This window comes from Drosophila subpulchrella, chromosome 3L (genome assembly GCF_014743375.2).
Source record: "Drosophila subpulchrella strain 33 F10 #4 breed RU33 chromosome 3L, RU_Dsub_v1.1 Primary Assembly, whole genome shotgun sequence".
Lineage (NCBI taxonomy): Eukaryota > Metazoa > Arthropoda > Insecta > Diptera > Drosophilidae > Drosophila > Drosophila subpulchrella.
Genome location: NC_050612.1, coordinates 13,247,196 through 13,270,567, shown reverse-complemented (window position 1 = coordinate 13,270,567; position 23,372 = coordinate 13,247,196). Strand labels below are relative to the sequence as shown.

The following is a 23,372-nucleotide window of genomic DNA, read 5'->3' as shown; positions in this document are numbered from 1 at the left end:
AAACACGAAACAAATAACACATTAAACCGAAAGAACGTAAATAGTTTTTGAATTGGAGCTTTTCGCTAAAGACTCCGTTGACGAAATACCTCGAAATAGGATGTCGTATAGAAAACTACTGCAGGAGGACGATTTCTTAATGGAATACTGTTGTTGTTTCTGTTGTTGATGTTGTTGTTGTTGTTGCTGTACTGGCAGTGGTACGGATTGTTGTTGTACGGACTGTTGTTGTTGTAGTTGTGTACGTATTTGGTGTGTGTGGTGGGTTGGAATTTGGGTCTTGAAATTTCTAGAGAGGGTCTGGCTGAAAAAGTTGGCAGTTTTCAATTTGTGTATACCATTCGTGCTGAGGTCGTCGATGAAATTGCATCGGGCGGCGGCAGGATCCTCCTCGCGATAAGTGGAGTCCCGACTGCTCGAGAGCAGGCTAAAAAAGAATAGTGAAAACAAATAGTTAGCCATTGTATAATTGGAGTATAGGATCTCTTGCATCGGAGAGAAAGAATAAATTCAAATTATCAAACTGAAGAACCAGATTTTATTACGTTAAGAAACTATCTGCTCTTTTATCTTCATCTGTTAAGACGAGATATACTAATCATAAGTAATTGATTATTAATGCCTTAACTTAAACGAAATTCATCTTGATTTAGTCTATGCTTCTTTAATTGCTTCTTTAATTCTTGTACAGCCTATTCCGATGGTTTAAGATTTCATAGTTCTACAGGAAATGCCTTCTACTTCAACTATTCCTTCAATAAGATCTACAGAAATCGCCTCACCTGGTTCGCTTCGGTGGTGCGGGCGCCTGCTTGCCCTGCTTGTTGGTGGTGCGACGCATCTGGACGTTGCCCTTGCCCTGGCTGGAGAAGGTGCTCAGCTTGGTGGAAGTGGAGCCGGTCTCTGCAGCGATATCACAATGGTTAGGCAAGAATCAACTCCGAAATGATGTTTAAACTCACCTGACATGGGCGTGCTAGCCTGCTGCTGGTGCGGATCGTTGTGGTGGGCGTTCGGCGTGAGGGACTGACCGCCGGGCAGACCCTTCTTCACCATCTGCGGTGTGAGGCTGAGCGAGGCGGTGGCCGAGGATGAGGAAGCGCAACCGCTGGCCGCCGTCGTGGTTGTGGCTCCTCCGCCGGTGGCCACGCCCGATGTGCTCGGTGCTGTGGAGCTGCTCGCGCTGGTGGCGTTGGCGTTCAGCTGCTTCTCGACCGCTTCGGTGATGGACGATTCCTGCGGAGGAGCGGAGAAGGAGAGATGGGCACCATGTGGCTCATTATTGCTATCACTACTTGCTGCACCCTCGATCTCGAGCGATCAGAGCACGTCGACGAGGTGGTGGCGGTGCCTGTGGCTATGACTATGACTACTCCTATTATTCCTATGGCTATTGCTATGGCTATGGACATGGCTGTGTATGCTGCCGCTGTTCTGCTGGAGCTCGTCGTCGTCGTCGCCGTCGTAGTCACTCGCCTCCTCGCCAGCATCGTCGTGATCTTCGTCATATTCATCGTCCCACACCTCGACGTCACCCACCTGAAACATGTGCTCCAGCGCATGGTGTATGCTCTTGAACGTGGGCCGGTCGGCGGCATCCCACTGCCAGCATTGGCGCATCAGGTCGTACACCTCCGGCGGACAGCCGGGGGGCCGCTCCATGCGATAGCCCTTCTCCAGCTTGTGGTACACGTCGGTCAGATCGATGCCCGGATACGGCGACATCCCGTACGTGGCGATCTCCCACAACAGTACCCCGAAGGCCCACACGTCCGACTTGGTGCTGAACTTATTGTACGCCAGTCCCTCCGGTGCGGTCCACTTGATCGGGAACTTGGCCCCGGCATGCGCCGTATACGTATCGTCTCGCATCAGACGCGCCAGCCCGAAGTCCGCCACCTTGACCAGCTTGTTGTCGCCCACCAGACAGTTGCGGGCGGCCAGATCGCGGTGAATGTAGTTGCGCGACTCCAAGTAGCTCATGCCCGATGCTATCTGCGTGGCCATGTAGAGCAGCGCCACGGCATCGAGCGTCTCGCGGCCGGCGGAGCGCAGGAAGTCCAGCAGATTGCCGTGCGACATGAACTCGGTGATGATATAGAATGGTGGTTCCCTGGTGCAAACACCTGAAAAGGTGAATTAAACGGATTAGTCTACTATTCAGCATTCATTTAACAGGGTTTATACAAGTAAGATTACCCACCTATGAGCTGCACCAGATTGGGGTGCTTCATTTCCTTCATAATGGCCGCCTCTTCGAGGAAGTCCTTCAGTGCCATAGTGTCCTCCTTGAGCGTTTTAACAGCCACCGTGTTACCATACCGCTTCCAAACGGCCTCGTACACCTCACCGTATTGCCCGCCCCCCAATTTGTGCTTCATCATGATGTCCGTCCGGCAGATCTCCCACTCATCCGGCTCGGGACTCAGCGGGAAGACGGTGGGCTTGTTCTGCTTGGGCGCCGGATACAAGAGCGGTGTGATTAGGCCGTGACCCTCGTGGGGCACGCTGTGATGATGCACCAGCTCGGCCAGAGTGTTGAACTTGGCCTCCTGGGTGACAAAGACCTTGCCATCGGGATCTTCTGAGATGCGGTAGTGATAGACGCGACCCTCGTAACTAAGTATCCGGTGAAGGCACAGAAATTAATAAGGAATACCAAGGGAGCCAACCCATACTACTCACCGAAGACTAATGCTCCGCTGACCCGGTGAGCTTTCGCTTTCACGGACCAGAAAGCTGCCGTTGATCCCCGAGCTCAGCAGATATTCGGCGGCATTGCGCGAGATGGGACCATGGTACCAGGAGTGCTTCTCCAGCGAATTGAGCGGAGTCACGTAGTTGGAGGGCACCCATCCCACGTTGCCGGAGTCCGAGTGTGCCTCGCACCACTCGCCCGACTTGTTGTAGCTCAGGATGCGAACCTGCTCGCCCTTCTTCAGACTCAATTGATTCTCGCCGCCGGCCTGGAAATCGTACAGAGCCACAAACAGCTGTGGATCATCCTCCTCGGGCCCGGGGGCCAATAGGTTCTCCTTGGAGGTCCAACGGTGGGCGGATTCAAACACCGATGTGGTTGAACTGTGACCACCGCCCATGGAGGAGCCCTGCAGTCCCAGTCCACCGGAATCCTGCTGATGCTGCTGCAGCTCCGCCGCATCTGCCAGAAGGGAGGCCGCCGTGCTGCCGGCCGGAATGTGAGGTAATGGACGCGACTGCAGCAGGGCTTCTGCAAGCAGAACATGAAGGATAAATGTATTAAGATCTAACTTTATTTTAAAAATTGTCCGGGTTAAAACATTATCTTTTACAGTTGATTTGGGATCAAAATAAGATATTTTCTTATAGGTTATCAGTTTATTACTTAGTTTCATCGTAAGCCGTTGACATTTTCACCATTCTACACAACATCATAACGTCAAATATACACTTACAAAGGAATTCCCTATGCAGTAGTGTATATATTTTATCTTTTAAGTCACATTTTAGGTGTATCATTTGATCATTAACAAACACCGAACTTAAATGCTTAATAAACTTTAATTATTCCTTTATAATTTGGTATCATAAAAAATCGCTAATTGTCGGCTATGAATCCTCCTTCCAAATCACTTTTTTCGGTGTAGCTAGAGAAGACAATGCAGGTAAACCCGTTTCTCTTCCGAGGAATGCGGGCAATTTGTGGAGCAAGTGCTGGCCAGCGGGTAAATCGGCCTGCAACTCACTGCTCCATTGAGGGAATGGAATAAATTATGCATTAAGCGGAATAAAATTACACAAATCGTTGTCTGCCAGCGGTGGACCAGGAATCCCTCAACGAGGCATTTTATTGTGGGAAGTTCTAACTGATTGTCAGTCGGTTTGGATTGTCCCCTCACCCCATTCTTTCTTTCCGCCTCCCACACTCTTTTTTATAACTAGGTATCCATAGCTCCCCGGTATCTTAAGCAGAATCTGTGGAATGCATTCCCGGAAATAGTTTTTAGATAGACTTTCAGGGCCCTTAAAAGAAAAACTTAGGAACTGACTTAGAAAAATCGTATATTAAATGTTGATCTTTAGTTTATTAAAAAACTTAAAATATCAAATCATGCCCTTTTAATACAACCAAGTATAAGGTATCTACAAGTCTGCACATTGGATGCACTTCCTTTTGCTTGCACAAAGTTGTTCTTAAGAATCTACAAGTCCACTTTGAGATGAAGTTTCGCTTGATAGATTGTGCAAACTTGTCAGATCTAAACCTGTCCGCGTCAAGCTTCTATAATAGGGTACTCTTTGAAATTAAACCAGACTTTCGCTTTAATATCTCATTGAAATAATTGTACAAATTTACATTTTTCCATTTTATTTCTGTTTGACCAAAGCAAACACTTCCGCTGCATAAATATTCTCCACTTTCATGGACACAATTGTGCATAAATTTGGGTGAAGTGGAAGTCATTCAGAAACCGGGAATCTTTGGTTTGCGGTCGGTGTGCTAAGCAGTCATAAACCGATCCAAATCATATTGTAACGCATTTGAGAAGGGTTCCCCAATGCACACTGTTAATTTATGCGCGCGAGACAGGAAATATTAATAGCGAATAATAGGTGTGGAGTGGGTTTTGGGGAATAAAAGGGAATATAGGGACAGATTAGAGCGGAAATGTACAGTTCTCCAGTGGTGGTCTGTCTGTCTGTTAGTCGAAATCCCCCCAGCCGATGAGAATATACACCCACTTTATATGCAATCTGGTACATCCAATTTTAGAGTGTTGATTTTGGAAGGGAGTGACTCACGTGGGGCTGGGTGTGAGGATCGAGTATACTTTGGCATTGACTCAGTTTTTTAAGGGGGAAGTCTAAAAGAAAGAACTCTAGCGATGCTGAGTCAGTTTTGTATGCTGCATAATGCTTAATTATCATAATTATCATTAAATTGCTGTAACAGAGACCTTATAACGAGCTAATCCTAATGATTTCAGGCGATTTCCCTTGTTCAATAACTAAACTCCTATTCTTCGTATTGCACAGATACATTAAAATTAATGACCACCCATTTAGATTTGAGAAACAATTATTTTTTCATTTATTTCAAAAAAAAAAACGTGTATTATATGATTCATCTAGTTCAGTTGAATAATATTTTATTAAAAATATTTACTTACGAATAGAAAAAGCTAACATTTTAGACCTTTTGTTATTGGGTGATACTTTCACAGCAGATATCTCTCATCACTGTTTTGAAACCCCAAAACAACGAAAATAGCCCAATCATCCCATGGAAACCGCTCTTTAATTATTAAGAATGACACTACTTATGTGGAGTTTTACTTCACTATTTTGTTTTGTTTATTGGATTGTAGATGTTTTGTGGTTGTTACCTAAGTTCATGTGATATTTGCCTGGATGGCCGCGAAAAGAGCTGTGCTTGGTACCTGCAGAAACGAAAGAAACAGAGAGATTTTGTGTGAGAGACAGTTTGTCAGTCGGCTTCAGAAATATCTATGGATAGGGCAGGCAGTTTTGTGATCTTATCATCTTATAACGATGGGCGGCAAATGCGATGAACTACAATGGAATGCCGATGTGGTTCCAAAACAAAGTCGTTACAAAACAAAATAATAAGGAAACTAAATTAAATACAATTATCTTAGTCATAACTCTAGGTAAGTAATATAAGGAGTACGAGTACAGCGATCTATATACAGTTAGCGGATGGATGACATCAAAAGCGGAGAGGCATTAGAGAATTAGAGGGTCTTGCAACCGCAGAAAGGCCAATTAGCGACCCGGCCAGAACAAGAAGAAGAGTAATAACAACAGCAGCCAGATGATGGCTTCAGTAAAGTGCTGTAATTTCTCAGCCGAGTGAAAAGTATCTCAGTATTTCTGGAAAACCCAACATGCGTACACTTTAAATAAAACTTTTAGATTTAAAATCTGTCAAAATGTATTTCTAATTTATATTACTTTACATAGTTTTATACCTCATAAATAATAGTTTTTGTAGCTATAGTCATACCCTTTCATCCATTATTTTCCAAGAAAATGTTATAAAACTCATTATAGCTTTAAGATTTTTTGAGTGTGACACGCCCCCTAGACATTTGACAAAAAAAAGGGGAGTGCGGAGGAAAGAACTGAGAAATATGTGCCCCATTCAAAGAGCTTAAGCTGCTGCTCAAGCGGAATGGGTCCAATGAACTTTAAAGTCACAAAAATTCTACACATGTCGGAGGAGAAAGAGGTGGGAATATGGATAAAGAAAGAGATGGCTATGTAGACATGTCTCAAGCCATGCACATCCGCCATCTAGCGACTGCTGCTTATGCAGGTTATTAGCGTGAATTTGGAGCATCTCGAGCTGAGGGCTGATTACGAGTGAAATGATGCGCGGTACCGCTTTCCCACCCACTCAAACCTCCCAGGCCGCCAAACCCACCCATTTTCCACCCGCAACTACCCACAGACTTAACGGTAAGTGTGTTGAGTAAGCACAGATTGAAATCAGCCGCATCAGCAGCTGAATTCCCCTCCAAAGACTATGTAACGATACAAAGAAGATACAGTGGTTCCTGGGAAACTATAACTTTTCTGTTTGGTTCTAAGCCATATAACGTCGAAGACTTTGTTTGTACAAACTCTGTTTTAAGTCCCATTAAACTTTCATGACTTCGATAGCTAAAGTATATCAATATTTAAAGAAGTTTTACAACAAAGAACAGACAATTTTCGTTGTCTTAAAGTTATTACTAAGTATTTTTAAAATGAATTACTTTTATGAAACTTTAAAATACTTTGTGATTTTTAATTATAAAATATCAACTTCTGTGAAAGATTCATGTTTATTTTTGGTATCTACTGTTGCAACAGAAAACTATAGATACAACTATATATAGCCTGAATCAAGTATTGAATAGCTTTTCATTACAGCCTTGGCTCTAACAGTCACTCATTGCGAATCGTCTCTCGAGATTTCTTGGGTATCCGTCCTTTGTTCGATGGTCTGTCCTTGTCCGGCGAGCATTAAACTTGATGGGTCTGCCATTTATTATCTGTAGATATAGTGCTTCTGTTCGGGTCTCGTCTCCATACAAATCGAGCTTCAATGTGTGATTTATTGCAATGCATTTTCAACTGCTCATTCATTATTTCATTCGCTCACTCTGTCAACCATTCACACATCCATTCATGTGGGCTTGATGTTTGTGGCACTCGCTTTTCTTTTTAGCTCATTGCATTTCAGCACGTTTTGCTTTGGTTCCATGTTGTTTTTATACTCTATTTTAGCTTTGTTTTTCCTACGTATTTTTGTGTTTTCAGCTCAAGGGCTTTTGGGTCTTAGCCTGGCAGGGATTTTCAGTTGGCCTCGGTCTCGTCTGCCCCTTTTATCACCCTTCTACTCTACTTGTCGGATTTCATTCACATTTTGCCTTTGGCCTCTTGGCCAGACATCCAGACGTTTGTATATATGTTTGTATATACTTGTAGTAACTACATATGTATATATATACACAGGGGGCAGGGGGCGTGGCCAGTCAACAGTAATAAACTTTTACGGTGCAAATTTAATTAGTCATTTCTCTGGCTTCCGTTGCAACGTCGAGAAATGGGGTAAAATAAAACGGGGGATATTCTCGGGGGGTTTGATTTCAACTTTTCCTGCCTTTCAATTTGATTAACTTAAAGGGCAAAAGTCAGCCTGAATATAACTTTAATATATTCGATGAAAAATATATATTATTAGCTGATATACAAGAAATATATCCAAATTTCTATACATATTTTCTTCTCTGCACACACACAAAGCAAGAATGCATTTTCTCAACTTTGTATGGCTTAATGATAACTTTTGAAGCGGAACTTTTGAACGGAACTTGAGATCATTAAGCTGGCAGACCCGATTAGAGCAGCAAATACGCCCCGAAGGGAAATAGAAACCGAAGCTAGTTAGGGAAACATAAAGAAATTAACCTACAAAGCCAAACTTTTCCCCGCCCAACTTTTCAAGAACAGCATATGGTTCTATAACTGGGAACTTGGGTTTTCCGTGTAATTCCCTCCATAATGACATGAGAAAAAAGCAACTGGTAACTGACAGGGCAAAAAAGAAACTTGTAGGAAATGCAGAAAAAATGTGAAAGAATTTAATTAGTTTTTTGTTTTTTTAAATTATTTTTTTTGCAGTTTGCACCCCTAGGGTTGAGATCAAGTTCCTTCCCTTGCAACCGAGTGCGAAAAAATGTTGTGCGAAAAACTACAGGCAGCGCAAAAGAGCTGGCAAAAGTGAAATAGAAGATGCGAGGACAAAAGGAAAGTTATGTAAAGGCAAAGGGCCAGAGGGTCCAAGGATCTAAGGGGTGTTCGAAGGGGTGCAGAGGTGGCCAGGACTTGGCCCTGCACTTGGCAGAGGGAATAAAGAAAAAATGTTAAATATGAAATCCACCCTTGGCTGACAAAGGCAACTCTCCGCGCACGAACCCCTCGACTTTCTCCCCTGGCCAACGGCGAATTTACCACTTTTCTAAGGATTCCGCACTCGAGGCTCACTAGCCAAGCTTATGCTGGGTTTGGGTATGGGTCCACAGGGAAAAGAACCAAAGTCGAGGGGTACATGCAACCTAATGTGACGTGTGACGCAGCAGTCCATCTCCCCTACACTTCAAAATAAAAAAATAATAAAGTCTTTCGCACTTAAAACTGCAAATAAAGTGCATACTTAAAAAATCGACAAGCAAGTGTTATATATTTTTCATTCCCAATTGATTACTTTCAGAGATTTTAAGAGGTACTTAAAACTGAGAATGCATACTACAAGTCTCTCATCATATAAAGTGCCAATTATTACTCTTAAACATCTTTTCTGCATCAAAATATTGAATTCAAAAGCCATACCTATTTGGAATTTATAATAAAATATAAATTCATTTTTCAGTGCGTTGATAATAATATATTTAAAATTTTACAAAGAGATCTAAATACGAAATGCCTAATTTTTCCAAGTGCATACCCTCAGGCCTGCATTTGCTTGATGAAAATCAAGTGAGTGCAATAAATACATATTAAAGCGAGACAGACGGAGCGAAAAAAGGTGGGACAAAAATCAATAATGAAAACCTTTTCCGCCGCAGCCGAGCGATGAGTGTCATCCATAAAATCGCATCACCGCCAGCAAATTAATTGAATGCCAGCATCCAGGCCACAAGAGGACCCAAAATGCTGGCCCGGGGGAAAGTGGTGGAGATAAAATGGATAAGGTGAAGGACAAACGCTGCGACAACCCACATGAATGGGTGGATCCTAGACTTCGGGAAACGACGCTTCAAATACCCTTCAAAAAATACGTTTGAGCTATGGAGATTTAGCATGGGAACTACTTTTAACTGCTGTTCTACGCTGTACGTGTGCCGGCAGAAACTGAGCAAAGATATTCCCTATGCCCGCCTTATAAGACGCTGCCCTGGTTCCTCAAAAAAAAAACATACCTTTACTTTTTCTGAAACCCAAAAAGAATAAACTTAAAATACCAACTTGTTGGCATAAATGGATGATCCACAAAAGTAATCAGAATATTTCCAGGGTATCCTTAGTGGGATTATGAAAAGGTAGCAAAAACTTTGTGGAGAAGGTCCTATCGATCCAGGTCCCCTTGAATGTGCATGGCTGCTGTCCTTGCCACAAAGTTTTACAAAGCTGCAACATTTTTGCTTTTGAATGGCTTTTTATTACGGACAGGGGAAAGTTTCTTTCAAAGTTATCTCAAACGGAATCTAGGCCCTTGATATCGGGCAACTTTATCAATTACAGTCTGCAAGGTTCACAGGAAATATTTAGCCATTCTGCCCGTGAATAGGTATCCATTATCACGTGACCAAGGGTCTGTCTGTGCCTCCATTGTCTAGTGTGAATGAAATTGACTTTTAATTGTCGATGATGACCAGAAAGCAAACAAAACAAGGCACAAAAACCATTGGCATGCACAATTTGTGTGGCTATGCAAATGACAAACAGAACGGGCCAAAAGAGTGGGGAAAAAGAAGCTTATGCGACGCGTTGGCCAAAGAGCCGGAATCCAATTGCGAGTGTCGAGTGAATGACTCACTCGGCATAGACAGTGGGTGCACAGTGGGGAAAACGAGTTATCTAGAAGGTGATTCTGATTATCATCAGGTAACCCACTCTGCTCAGATGTGTTTTGCATAATATGCTATTTAAAAAGTTTCCTAATAACTTAACAACTTCTTACTCAGGAGCCCCGTACAAACCACGCAGTGTGACCATGCGTATGTTGTAGTTTATATTAATGCGCAAGGTCACACTGCTCCATTTTTAAAATTGATCATTTAAGCAATAACGTTTTAAATAATGAAAATTGAAATAAAATATAAAATATATTTTTAATTGTATTAATTTCAAGGTTTTTTGGTTTGACCACCGTACATTTTTCTATGAACAAGACAATTCGAAATTCACACACGCTATTCATTCATGATTCTTTTATTTTGGATTTTGGTTTGGTTTTCCTGCCTTCGTGTTTGACCTGCCTTTTTCTGTGTCTGCCGGCGTTGTTCTGTTTTGTTTTGTTTATGTTTTATGGCTTATTGTTTATGGCCAAACGGGGAGAGCACAGGCATTTGTCATACTTTTTCCTAGATATTTGCGCTTATTCATTTGCATGTCAGTCGACAGGGAAACATTCTCAAACATTTTGCGTGGGCATCTATTTTTCAGATAATAAATTTGAGCAGGCGATAAAAAGCATTTGACCATAAAAATGTGTTCTTTCCACCAGCTCTAGATAAACAAATATGAAAAGCTCTCAGGGGGAGATAAAAGTCAGCGTAGAGGGTCAAAACAACAGATGGAAGAGGAAGTCTCAGAAACAATGATGGAATTTCTGTATTATTTTCACTACATTCAAGGCATGGAATAAGTTGACAGCCACAAAAAAGAAGCCTTAAGTGCGTGGGCGGAAAACTCACATTGTTTGGGAATTGTAAAAACATATTCATCTTAAAAATAAAGGCAGAAACCTTGGGAAACTCCGCGGAAATTCGAAAGCGTGCTTCAAATTAACCTCTGTCACTGACTTTTACGTAATTTCTCAATTGAAAGCTACCGAAAAAATACAGAAATAATAAAATGTAGAGATCAAAGTGCAACCTAAATGTTCGTACGTTTGCCCAAGCGTGTAATTATTGTGAGTGTGCCACCACTTACAGTAGTAAATATGTAGAAATATTTCATTTCCACCTACCCAATCAATGTAATCTCGGCACTCGGCAAACAAAATTTGATTATCTTTATGGCAGCTGGCCTAAAAGCTTTTTAATGTGCGCAATTTTCCTTGGATTTCTGTCGTCCCTTCTCTGGTTTCTCTAGTTTTTCCCCTTTTCATATCTATCATTGTCATTGTCGCAATTTACCATTATTTTACGTAACCCGCCGGTCACGTCTATCGCATATCCGTTCATTTGTCCGGTTAATTGTTGGATAATGACACCGAATTTCCTGCCGAAAAAAATGGTTAGAACTGGTTGGGTGCCAACTTTTTTTCGGGAATGGAAAAATACGATATATATAAAATTATAGAACTTTTGTATATTTTTTGATACCTGTAAGTAGAAACTTCTTTAAAGAAATGAGATTGCTCAAAGCTATAACTATTAAATAATCTTGATCATTATTAAAATATTCCCTTGAAAATTAGTTTCTATAATTGGAATTTAGAAATGGTTGGATCTATAATGGTTATACTTTTTATTTATAGAACTTATACATCTTTTTATACAGTTCAAGGAGTTACAAGGAGTTAAAAAGCCTTCACCAATACCTTTTATTTGTTTCTTCGCATACGTTCATGAATTATTTTTTGTTTTATTATTAAGGATATGTAACGTATTGTGTGCGAAAACGTAGCTGTCTTTTCATCCCCTTTTACTAAAGTTTACATAACCCCTAGAGTTACCTCATAGTAAATTAACAAACTTTTGTATATACAAATTACGCACTAAAAAAAACAGAAAAAACAACCGTCGATGTTTTCACTTTTCTCGTCTGTCTGCTATAATAATTGTAATTACCATTTTCACAGCAAATGATTTTCTATTTCAGGTGTCTGCTTTTCAACTATTTTTCGCTTTTATTCATGCATAGTTTTTCAGCTACTGATTTCGTTTTTCGGCCTTTAATTTAAGTCGAGCGTGGAGAAGTGGGAAATTTGTTGTAAAATCGTTGAAAATCTCTTACATTTTGTCTGGCTGCCATGGAAATGATTGATCGATTGAGTCAGCAATTAACAGAGTTGTTTTGTAAAATTGATTTGTTTATTTTTATTAGTGAATGAAAATGAAAATCGAAAAGCCAGTGGAAAGTGAAAGTTTAGCACTTGTGCTGATTTTTCCCCACCTGCTTTTAAGTCAAATACGAGGTGAACGAACTATTGATAAGGATTACACGAGTAATTAATGACTCGACACTTTCGAGTTAGTTTTTCCCACTTCCCAGCAAGTTGAGCATTTTAATTTCAATTTGGTTTTTCCCACAGCTAAATTTTCGCCCAGCAGATTGAAATCTTTTTCTATTTCTCTCCGTTCGCCACAGGACTGGGTTCTTCGAAAGAAAAAAGGTTCGTTGTTTATCGCGATTGTGAGAACAGAATGCGAAATCAACTAGGAAAAAGGTCGGAAAGTGCGGAAAATTGAAATGGCAGATACGGGGGAAAACTATTTAAAGCCCAGGTCGGGGAAGCAGAAGCATATCTCTATGATGAGTGCATAAAAGAACCATCTTGGTGATTCATTTACTTCATTTTTTTGCTCGCTTCCTTTTTTTTTTGCTGGATACTCGGTTTCTTGGAAGCAAGTGCAATTGCTATAAATGAAATGAAACGGACGACGACGAGCGACAGGCAGCCGCGGATGTGGATGTCGTTTAAATATTACCAGACGGCATAAAAATTGACAGACGTCGCCAGACAAAGGCCAAACAAACTTCTGAATGAACCATCCAAGCAGAGCGTGAAGAAATCCTGAAACGAAGGCATGAAACTGCAAATACCCTTGTTGTTTTGCTTTAAAAGGTTGGGGTGTGTTGCCTTACAACTGGTTTTGTTATATTAAAAACAATCTCTTCTTTCACATAAGAGAAAAAGAGTATTTGTATATATTAGTTAATTTATTTTCTTAAATATTCTTAAATATTTCTTTTATGAAGAATGCTTAACACTTACACAGAAAAAACCTTTGGGTTAAGTAATATTTAAATGGTCCAATCCATCGAAATTTCAATTTGGCCAAATAAATATTTACTCTCAGAACAACGAATTACACACAAGTTACTATTTTATGGTACTTTTACTATTAAATGGTAACCAAAGCCAAAAAAAACATCACTATTATGAATGTAACTATACTATTGGTATATTTTTTTCCCATTACTTTTTTGAGAGTAGAACCTAAAGAAATACTGAAATGTGTGAGCTGACATTTCTCTTCAGATACTTTTTATTTGTTTTTAAAGTAAGATGTCATATCGAAACTGCCAATTAGAAAACCCTATCATAAAAAGTATGAAAAGAAACGAAAGTGTGGAGCCACACACATGAAAAGAGCGGAAGTAACAGCCGAAAAAAGCCGGCAAGGCAATTAAATAAATTAAAATTCGCATTAATTATGAACAAAATTTAAAAATCGCTTTTGTGTAGTCTGAATTAACGGTTTAAATTTTTGGTTATCATCTGTTTTTAGGCATATTTTTTGGCAGTTTCATGTTTTTGGCCAACGGTTCACTGACCACCGCGAGAAAGAGATGGGTATTATAAGATTGAAAAGGATAGCAAGACCCCAAAGAAAGAGAGGGAGGCATTTCTTTGTTGGGCTCCCACCGGCAAACAAAAAATGGCAAACAGGTTTCACCTTCTTTCTCTTTCGCTTTGCACTTGCATTTGTCATGCTTTTCTTTTGCACACATTTATTTTCTCTTCACCATTTAAACGGTTGGCAATTTTCTTAATTTGTTTGGTGCAAAAAGAAAATAAATAAAATTTAAGCTGTCTTTTTTAATGGTTTTTTTTTTTGGAGAAAACTGATAAGCGGCCCAAAAGAATGGGTGAAATTGGAGGCTTTTAAATAGAGGCGAAATCACAATTAGGGAATATTAATGTCAAGTCGAGGAACAATTAAATGAAACCGAAATTGGAAATAATAATTAGTAATCTTATTAAAAATATATTTGGTAGCATATTTTGCTCAAATGTTCTTCATCCAAGAATGAAAATTTCGAATGAAATAGGATTATTTCAAGACCGAAATTACGGATTTGAGAACGAAAGATCTTGATCCAAGGACTAAAAATGAATCCATATAAAAAAGACACAAGATTGTTGTCAGAACACAAAATTCTTTATTTGAAGACGAATTTTACAATTTCAAGAACAATTGGGAACATTTTTAAGAACGTTCGTTCTCAAATTATTCGTTTTATATTTTTCTGGGAGTACCAACTTAAATTGTTTGCCTGAATTAATTTAGGTTTCAGATTCGCTTATTACAAACCCCAGTTTAAGATTTTGAATAAAAATAAGCAGCTTAAAGGTGAATTACACATCTCAATGCCTCTTCCTTCTCACTATTTGTGCGAATGTTTTGCACTTCATTCATTTCACACTTCATTTGTGCAACCTTTTCTTCCTCTTCTAGGGGATTATGCCCCACCTGAAACTGGCGAAAAAAATTCAATCAACCTGCCGCAGCTGGTGTCTTTGTTGCTGCATTTTACAGAGATTATTTTATGCTGCACCTCGCAATCTGGAGCTTGAACTAAAGGTGTCTATATGGGTGTATATAAAAAAAAGACTCTGTAAGTCGGAGATTTAAAGTTGTGAACGTGCCATGCTGGCCCCCTTTTGCCACCCACTTCCCCCTCCCCCATCCCATATGTATGTTCGTTCCGGCCCCCCGAAGACCCCATAAGATCACATAAACAGTTGCAATTGCGAACGTGATTGGAGCGAATGCAATTCAACCTGGAGATAGAGGTACAGGTACTGAGAACCAGAAGAGAGCAGCCGAATCGGAATCGGAATCCAATTTTTTATACTTCTCATGGCTCAATGATGGATTCAATTCCCGCAAAGACAAGAACCAGAAACAGGTTTCCAATCGCATTCTGCTCCACAGTGGAAACTCGGGAAATTAGAGCCTTTGGATACTGTTTGTTGTGGCCTATCTATCATTTTAAATATTTGCTTTTTGATATAGAATTTACAGTTTATTTAAGGTTTTCAAGAGCTCAGCACTCACAATTAAATAAAATTGGGATATGTAGACGTTAAATTATATTAATTTAATTGTATACTTTATATAAGAATGATAAAAAAAAAAATTATTTTTGGAGCCTCATTGAAAAGATTTGTTTTAGATGTTACTTGATTTTGTTTGATTATGACTTATAATAATTTGAGCACAAAGATACTAAATATATATTTTCAAAAACATTTGCCAATAATTTGCTTAAAAATAATTGATAATAATTTGTTTTATGGAATTAAGATAATCCTATGTATACCCAAACCAAGTCTCCTAAAAGATAACCCACCGTATTTGTTCAATGAGCCCGGAATTGTTTATGTTTGTGCCATGCACTGGGTGCAATAAACATAAATAATAATATAAAAAGAGAAAAGTTTTATTTGCTGATTTATTTGACCTTGTTGGCTTGTTTAACACAGAGACAGAGCGAGCGAGAGGGGAATACACTCAATTTAATAAACCATATATGAAAAAAGGGGGCAAAGTAAAGGGAATTAGTGTTTGCCTTTGGGGATTGCAAGTTGAGCGCAAACAAAAGTTTATAAATAAATATATCAAGTTGTACGTTCCCCCAAGCTGAATCAATAGAAAGAAAAGTCTTTTATGCAGTGTAGTGTCAATCAATCAATCAAGTGGCGTCAATACTTATGACCTCAAAGCTGTATAATGAATAGAGAATCGGGTTGAAAGAAACCTCTGTGGCTTCCAATTAGTTGCCGTTATACTTCGGGCATCCGTACTCCCCCTTTTAAAAATATATAGATAGATATTTTCTTCTACAAATTATGTTTGTTTTTCTCCAATTTCTTTCTTTTTCGTCGGCTAATTTATGCAAACAATTTTCAATGAGGCGAAGACCTCGGGGGAAAAAGACTCCAGAAATAAAATGCGGGACAGAGTTTCGGGGGCGGAAACTTCAAGGGGGCGTGGTCACGGAAACGGTCCGCTGGGATGGCAAAATTGGAAAAATAAAGACTTGGGGGAAATTACATAAAACCCAAGTTAAGCAATCAACAGAAAATCTAATGTCGCATGAATGAGGAAAATAGACTGTAAATTGATCGGGGAAATTATTTGAAATTATGGCGATGTCAGATTTATGATGATCTATGGCCATATAAACAGATCGTAAAGTCTCAACGAAACCCCTCGGAATGCTCGAGAGTTCCTAATGGATTAATTTCTTAGAGGAATTTAAATTTTGGAAGGAAAGGAATTCTATAAATTAAGCAAAGCTGGCTAAATATATAACTTTAGCGTTTTCCGAGCAGTGACAGCTGTTCGCCGAATGTCTATTCGGAATTGGAACAGCTGTTGTACTTACTCCGTTTTTTCCTACTAGATTGACACGCCCATTAAAGTGGGTGGGTGCGAAAGGGAGGAAAGAGGAAGGCAGAGGTCATATTTAGGAACTCGAAATGGTAGCGCCCTGGTCTAAAAATATATGTATAAAAAAACATCAAAGCACAGGGAAATGCAATCATCGAAACAACAAAAAGAACAAAAAGAGGCCGAAAATGAAGCACGAAAGGATTTACGAGCTGGATCGAAAACAGGAACAGCCACAAAAACTATATATATCTTGGCTGTGGAAATACCGCGACAGAAAGAGATGGCGCCCATGCAAAATAACCTCACGAAGAGTAGTGCACTTTGTAGCTGCCTCAGTGAAAGTCAGGGGCGCGGTCAAAGGTCAGACAACAGGGGTGTGATGGGATACATACACAAGGAGTATTCACTCAATCCAGTAAATAACTTGTTTATTTATGGCATCCACCAAAACATTAAATATCCCAGATTATAACACACAGTCAAGTATGCAAGTAAGCTAAGTAAAATACATTTTTAGATAAATACTTTCTGTTTAATTTTTTTCCATATTATGTTTTGAGGCTTCCAGTATGACGAACTTCTGAATCACATATAAAATATTATTTCATGTTTTGAAAGCATTTTTCAAAAATGTTATTCAACCCCCATCACATTATCGCATCTACGCCCCTTGATCAGTGACTCCTCCAACTTTCAATCTCTGTCAGCGGCAAAGGAAATTGTATAAAAACGACAATAACAACTGAAAGCATGGAAGATACACATTTCGTTTTGGGGCTAATAATAGAAGTGCAGCCGCGAAAGAGAAAAGACTTGTGGTACAAAGTGGTAATGGAGACAACGCCTCCGATTTGTGGAAACCCCTCCTCACTCGATCCCCGCGATTTCCCTTTTTTCTGAGTGCTTTATTATTATGACAATTATGTTTGAGCACATAAGATCATTGAAGAAATATTTATGCGACTTGTACATTATTATTCCGTGTTATTTTTTTTGGGTGCTGAGGACGTTTGTAAAGCCGTTGAGCAAACAACTTCCCCTCCTTGCGACCTCACCTGTTTGCCACCTGGCCCGCCCCCTTTTCTCGCCCCTTTTCCACCCATTAGCCTTGTGAAAAGTTCATTTGCCCCGTCTCATAATTTGCCGCTTGCATGTCAAGCAAACTGAGACCAAACACCACACTCGGATTTCCCTGCTGGTGCGAAAGAGACGGAGGAAAGTGAGCTACACTTAGAAAATATGATTATAAAGTTACATACAATGTATTCGATTTTTAATCCATCAAATTTTGAAATCCTACTTGAAAAGTGTCATACTTAAACGCCTTTCTAACTACTGATTATTTCTAGATCTGTTAAAAAATGTGATGGATGGTATAAACTGTTTAATAACCCTAAAGGTTTAAATGAAAACAACCCACTTAGTTACAAAAATAACACTTACTGACAGTTTTAAGCATATTTGTTAAGATATGCAACATTTAAATTTTCTGTAAGTGTGCTGATTTATATAAAGCTTAAAATAAATTGCTTTAAATAAATTCCACAATTTTTGATTATATGACAAAATGCCTGGCTTCAAAATACAGAAATACTAATGAATTTGTCAAGTAATTTTTATAAGTGCAGAGACAAACGCACTTCATGTACTCTTTCTCCTCGAAAAATGAAGGAGTTGGGGCTTCTCTCCCACTTGAGTCTATTTTCGAGACGTCAACTTGCGTGAGCTGTTTGCGGAGTGGTATTACGATGGTTCAGGGTCTCCAGCGGGACGGAGTTGTGGAGTGCAGTGTTGAATTTGCAACTGCAATTGGCAACTCCATTGAGGCATCTGCATATGCACCGGTTCTTTGCTATTTTCCCAGGGCGACACACAATCCAATCCCTTCGCCATTGCAACTGCCGCCCCAAAGTATCTAATTACATTGTATCGTGTAACAACCAACAACATGCTTATGAAATTGCAACAACTAGCACATACAACGCCTACGACTTTTGAACATTGCTACTACGTCGTAGTTATTGAAAGATGTGCCATGTATCACAAGGGAATGCATTTTCCTAGAAAATAATCTCAATTACTATAAAGAGTGAAAGAAATAATAATATATTGTACTAAAAATGCCATCATATCTTTAAAAGTTTCTTATTATTGTGAAAACCTTATCTAAAACTTTAGTTGGTAAGAAGTGCTAAGTATCATAAGCTATTCCCTTTGAATATTCCTTGATAGTAATCTCAGTTACTATAAAGAGTGAAAGAAATAATAATATATTGTACTAAAAATGTCATCATATCTTTAAAAGTTTCTTATTATTGTAAAAATCTTATCTAAAACTATAGTTGGTAAGAAGTGCTAAGTATCATAAGCTATTCCCTTTGAATATTCCTAGAAAATAATCTCAGTTACTATAAAGAGTGAAAGAAATAATAATATATTGAACTAAAATTGCCATATCTTTAAAAGTATCTTATTATTTTAAAAATCTTATCTATAACTATAGTTGGTAAGCTGTAATACAGTTTTTATTGGTTTTCTTTATAGACAACCTCCAGTTTTACTAACATATTTTCAAGGTTTCTATACCACTGTGCCTTATAACGTGTGTGGTTGTGTTTTAACTGTGATTGAGCTGGAGTTCCGTAGCGCGACTTTCCCCCAATTCCCCCGTAATTACCTCCTCGCAAAACCCAGATCCACCCGGACTGACAATTGCGGTGAGTTGGGCTTTCCGTTTCTGTTTTTGGGATTTGTGCTGGCTTGTAATCTGCAGACCCAGACACAGTTTTTACATTGTAATTTTGTAATTGCATTTCGCAGGCCAGACACACGAAAAAGGCAATTGCTGGCCCCCCATTTCGACCTTTCGGATGAGACACACTCTGATAGTTTGGCAAATAAATGTGCATTTTCATTGGCGAATTTCTGTGTGGGAATTTCGCTTGCACGAAACTAAAAAATGTCGTTTTTATTTTCTTATACGGCTCCATAGGTTTCTGATGACGGACGAGTACATATTACATGGAACGATGACTCAATAGTAGTGCCAATAAATATTTATATGGAAACCGGCTTATCAGCGGCTCGGCTCACAGATTGAGTGAACTTAAGTGCTTACAATAAGCGACTAATTACAATATATATAGCATTAATTGATTACAAATTGCTTGGTGAGACGGAAGGCTCTGGGAGAGCGAGATAAGAAATGGCTTCCAGTTGAGAGGCCAAGAAAAATGTGAAAAATCCATAGATTGTATTAAATCATCTGGGAAATGTGGCTCAGCTTGTGGTCCCAACGGAAAATCAATACTTTGGTCTCTGAGGAAGCCATTTGTGTGGGAGTTAGAATGTATCTCAAGCGAAGCAAATAGAAGGGTTTCATATAAGTGTTTCTTCAAACAAAGTGACAAGGGAATTAAAAATTAAATCAACTTTGACTGTGGCTTATAAGAAAACAAACTCTGGGAATTCTAAAAACAAGGAAAGTTGAAATAACTCATAACTCGAACTTAAAAAGCCTAATTCACTATAATATTTTCCTAATCAGTGTAAGTCGTTACTTGAATACTTTGTTTACACAAGACCGATAAGGTATTTTAATGGATTATAAAATGGAATGGAATAAATGGATTATAGCACTATGATGTTCTCATTCAATATATAAGAAATAAAAAGGGTCCTTGAAATGTTCACATAATTTCCCTTTTACGTAATCACAAAGTACTCGCACTGATAATTCTTAAACTATTAAAATCCTACAAATGTTTTTCCGGAACCCTTATGCCAAATCCCGAATACCACCCGATGGTGGGTCCTATTGTGGTAGGACATCGTCGACAGGAACATAAAAAAGCTATTAGAAACGGGAAATGTCCATAGCTAAGGGGAGTACAGAAAATGCGGAAACAGGGAGAAGGGGAAGGAAAACGTTGCAGTTTGCCAGGGCAAATTATGGGATGGTATTAGACAAGAAAATAAGGCAAATAAAAATGTGCGTGAGTGCGTGAAGTGTGAGGAAAATGCGGGGGAGGAAAGTGGAGGAAATGGCAATATGTCAGCGGGGGTGGGATAGCGGTGTTTTGGGTCGCAATTTCAACCACTGTGCGGGTGGCAGGGATAAGGGTGCAAGGATGAAGGATAAAGTACAACGGATGGAGGATAAAGGATGATGGAGAGCAACAAATAGGAATTGAAACCGCCCCAAATAGCACAAAAACAACATTGACGCGTGCTGCTCTCTCTCTTTTCTCCCTTTCTTTCCTTTTCTTTTCCTTCACTTCTCTTCTCTTCTCCCTCTTTCTCTCCAGTAAACAAAAGCAGCGGAAAGGCAAATACAAGTATGAAACTAGCCGGCAATAACAACAATAATTCCCAATATAATCGGAAGCAATGGGAAAAAGAAATTGGCTCAATTGGAAAGCAGCGTGAATAGAGGAAAATAGGGGATAATAAAGAAAGGGGGGTAAAGAGGAAGCCAAGAAGAGTGCACTTTATGAACAATAAAACCAACACTGTGCAGCATAAACTGTCAAATAAATCAAAATTTGCATGATATTTACAGTAGAGATTTTATGGAATGGCTATGGTTGTGCTTTAGTTATTATTCCGTTTGCACACTTATAAAATAAACCCTTTTTATTAAAAGGACTCATTTAATATAAAACTTTTTCTGAAGTTTGTCGTAATTCTATTTAAATTGTTTTAAAGTTTGTTAATATTGGTACACATATATTTTAATAATTTAATTTTAGTTTAATAGTCTTTCTTAAATGATTTCACAATACAACGAAATGAATTGATCGATACGACAACGAAAAACTGAAAACTTTTTCTATCCGATTTTCAATAGGACAAAAATCTTCTGTATGAATGTTAAGAAGTCACAATACCATGATAAAATTTACACCTGAGTGGGATGCTGCATGCACTTTTTTTTTAGGTAGTGAGTGGGTGAATGGGGTTGTGTGGCACAAAGTCTACACTTCCTCTGGCTGTTTTACGTACGTTGCACAATTTCTACACAGAAAAAATAAGTTTTTTATACCTGATTCAAAAATACAAGCCTTTTTAAATCAAACTATTTATTTTTTTTGTTTTGATTTTTCTTGATTGTGAAATATTTTTTGATAGGGCCTTTAGCTGCCCAGTACTTGTAACAAAACTAGGTATGTATTACATTATAAGCAGTTTTCATAAAAAATAAACATACAAAACTACCAATCATTTCTGCTGATTTGAATATAATACAAAAACCTTTCGGTTTGTTATTTTTCATTTAAGGAAATAATTTAATTTGTAGTGTTTTAGGAATGTTAATTTTAACGAGCGTGCACTAAAAGGTACATTTCTTAATTTGACTTAGAAAGGCTTTATGTAAATGCAATTCTTCAACAGAAATTTAGAAAAGATGCACTTTTTTCTGTGTTTTTAGCATGCATTCGTTGACCGTTTCCCAACACTTGAACACTTACCGTTGTGCTCGGTGAATATGTTGAGTCCCACGGTGGGATTGCACCGTGGATCCTTGTGGCCGCCACTGCGTTGGCTCAGTCCCGATCCGGAGCCCCCTCCGCCCCCGCCGGAGCCACCGCCGCCACTGACTACGCCGGAGGACGAGGACTTGATGCGGGAGCCGCGGAGCGTAGAGCCCCCGCCGAGGGGGGCACTGCTGACGCCACTGGAACTGGAGATGCAGTGGGGGGAGACCGAAGCCACTGGACTGCTGGAGAGACCGATGCAGCTGACGGGGGCCGCTGAGCCGCCCCCTCCCGAGTGGGCGCCCCTGTCCTTTCCCTGCTGAGCCCCCATTTGCCAGTGGGTGGTTGGGTGGTTTTTCGCTCTTGCGCAGCAACAACAACTTGTACACTTTTCTCTCTCCTCCCCTCTTCTCTTCTCTGCCCTTCTTCGGCTCCGCCTCCTTCGGCTTATTCGCTTACTACTACTATTTATTTATTTTTTCTTCAGCTTTTCTCTCTTGGCCTTTTGCTCAATTATTTGCCGTTTTGCCGTTTGCTTTGCTTTAATTTATTTCACACACACACACGCACACATTTTTCTTTCTCTTTCTGCGTTTTTGGAGTAGACAAAAAAGATTGGAGACACTCACGCACACACAGAAATACACACGCACGGAGAAAAGGAAGTTTGCGATTTATCTTATTTGTTGTTTATTTTACTGGCCGCTCAGGTGAATATGGCGAACGTGCAGCATGTTGGCAAACTTTTGTGTCGGCAAACCTTTTGTCGACGACTGGGTGGCCGAGGGGGAGTTTTGCAGGCACAGGGGGGGCACAAACACGCCCTGAAAATGCACTTTGTCTTCGCCTCCGCCACTGGCTCTTCCTCTCTCGCTCGCTCGCTGGCTAGCTCTCCTTCTACGGCTTGGGCGATCCGCAGGCGGATGCGTCTGACATTATTAATTAAGTCGGGTTTCGCGACGATTTAGCCGTGTCTGATCTGCAAGCGCTGCCATAGAGTGAGAAAGAAACTATGCTCGCTGGGGTTTTTCTATATCTGCATTATTTCTTCCGCGCACGGCTGGGGTTTGACCGTATTTTTAGCGTGACCGTTTCTAGTGTGGGCGCGCTGACGGTCGGTACGATAAAATACCAAATACCGATACCGATATATACCAAAATATAATTGGTATTTATTGCACTCGATTGTCAGCAATCGAACCTATTCGATTGTCGGCAAACGTAAGAGAGAAAACGTAAGGGCCTTGTCACTTAAAGAGGGAGATAG

General features: G+C 39.7%; 1 protein-coding gene across 8 annotated transcripts in view; it reads right to left on the bottom strand.

Annotated features, from left to right (window-relative positions):
• The window catches only part of LOC119552628 (tyrosine-protein kinase Abl), a 28,180-nt gene extending 4,991 nt beyond the window's left edge, over positions 1 to 23,189 (bottom strand). For 2 of the 8 annotated variants that reach the window (XM_037862300.1, XM_037862304.1), the window contains exons 1-8: positions 22,100 to 23,189; positions 5,367 to 5,420; positions 2,686 to 3,229; positions 2,204 to 2,619; positions 1,540 to 2,126; positions 963 to 1,236; positions 783 to 903; positions 90 to 427 (exon numbers count right to left, since the gene is read on the bottom strand). In XM_037862300.1, coding sequence (XP_037718228.1) covers positions 90 to 427; positions 783 to 903; positions 963 to 1,236; positions 1,540 to 2,126; positions 2,204 to 2,619; positions 2,686 to 3,229; positions 5,367 to 5,420; positions 22,100 to 22,436 — 2,671 coding nt within the window. In that variant the 5' untranslated portion in view covers positions 22,437 to 23,189. The remainder of the gene's footprint in view (positions 1 to 89; positions 428 to 782; positions 904 to 962; positions 1,237 to 1,539; positions 2,127 to 2,203; positions 2,620 to 2,685; positions 3,230 to 5,366; positions 5,421 to 22,099) is intronic. The other 6 variants (XM_037862302.1, XM_037862306.1, XM_037862301.1 and 3 more) reach the window with 3 other exon arrangements.
• Between the last annotated feature and the right edge of the window lie 183 nt (positions 23,190 to 23,372).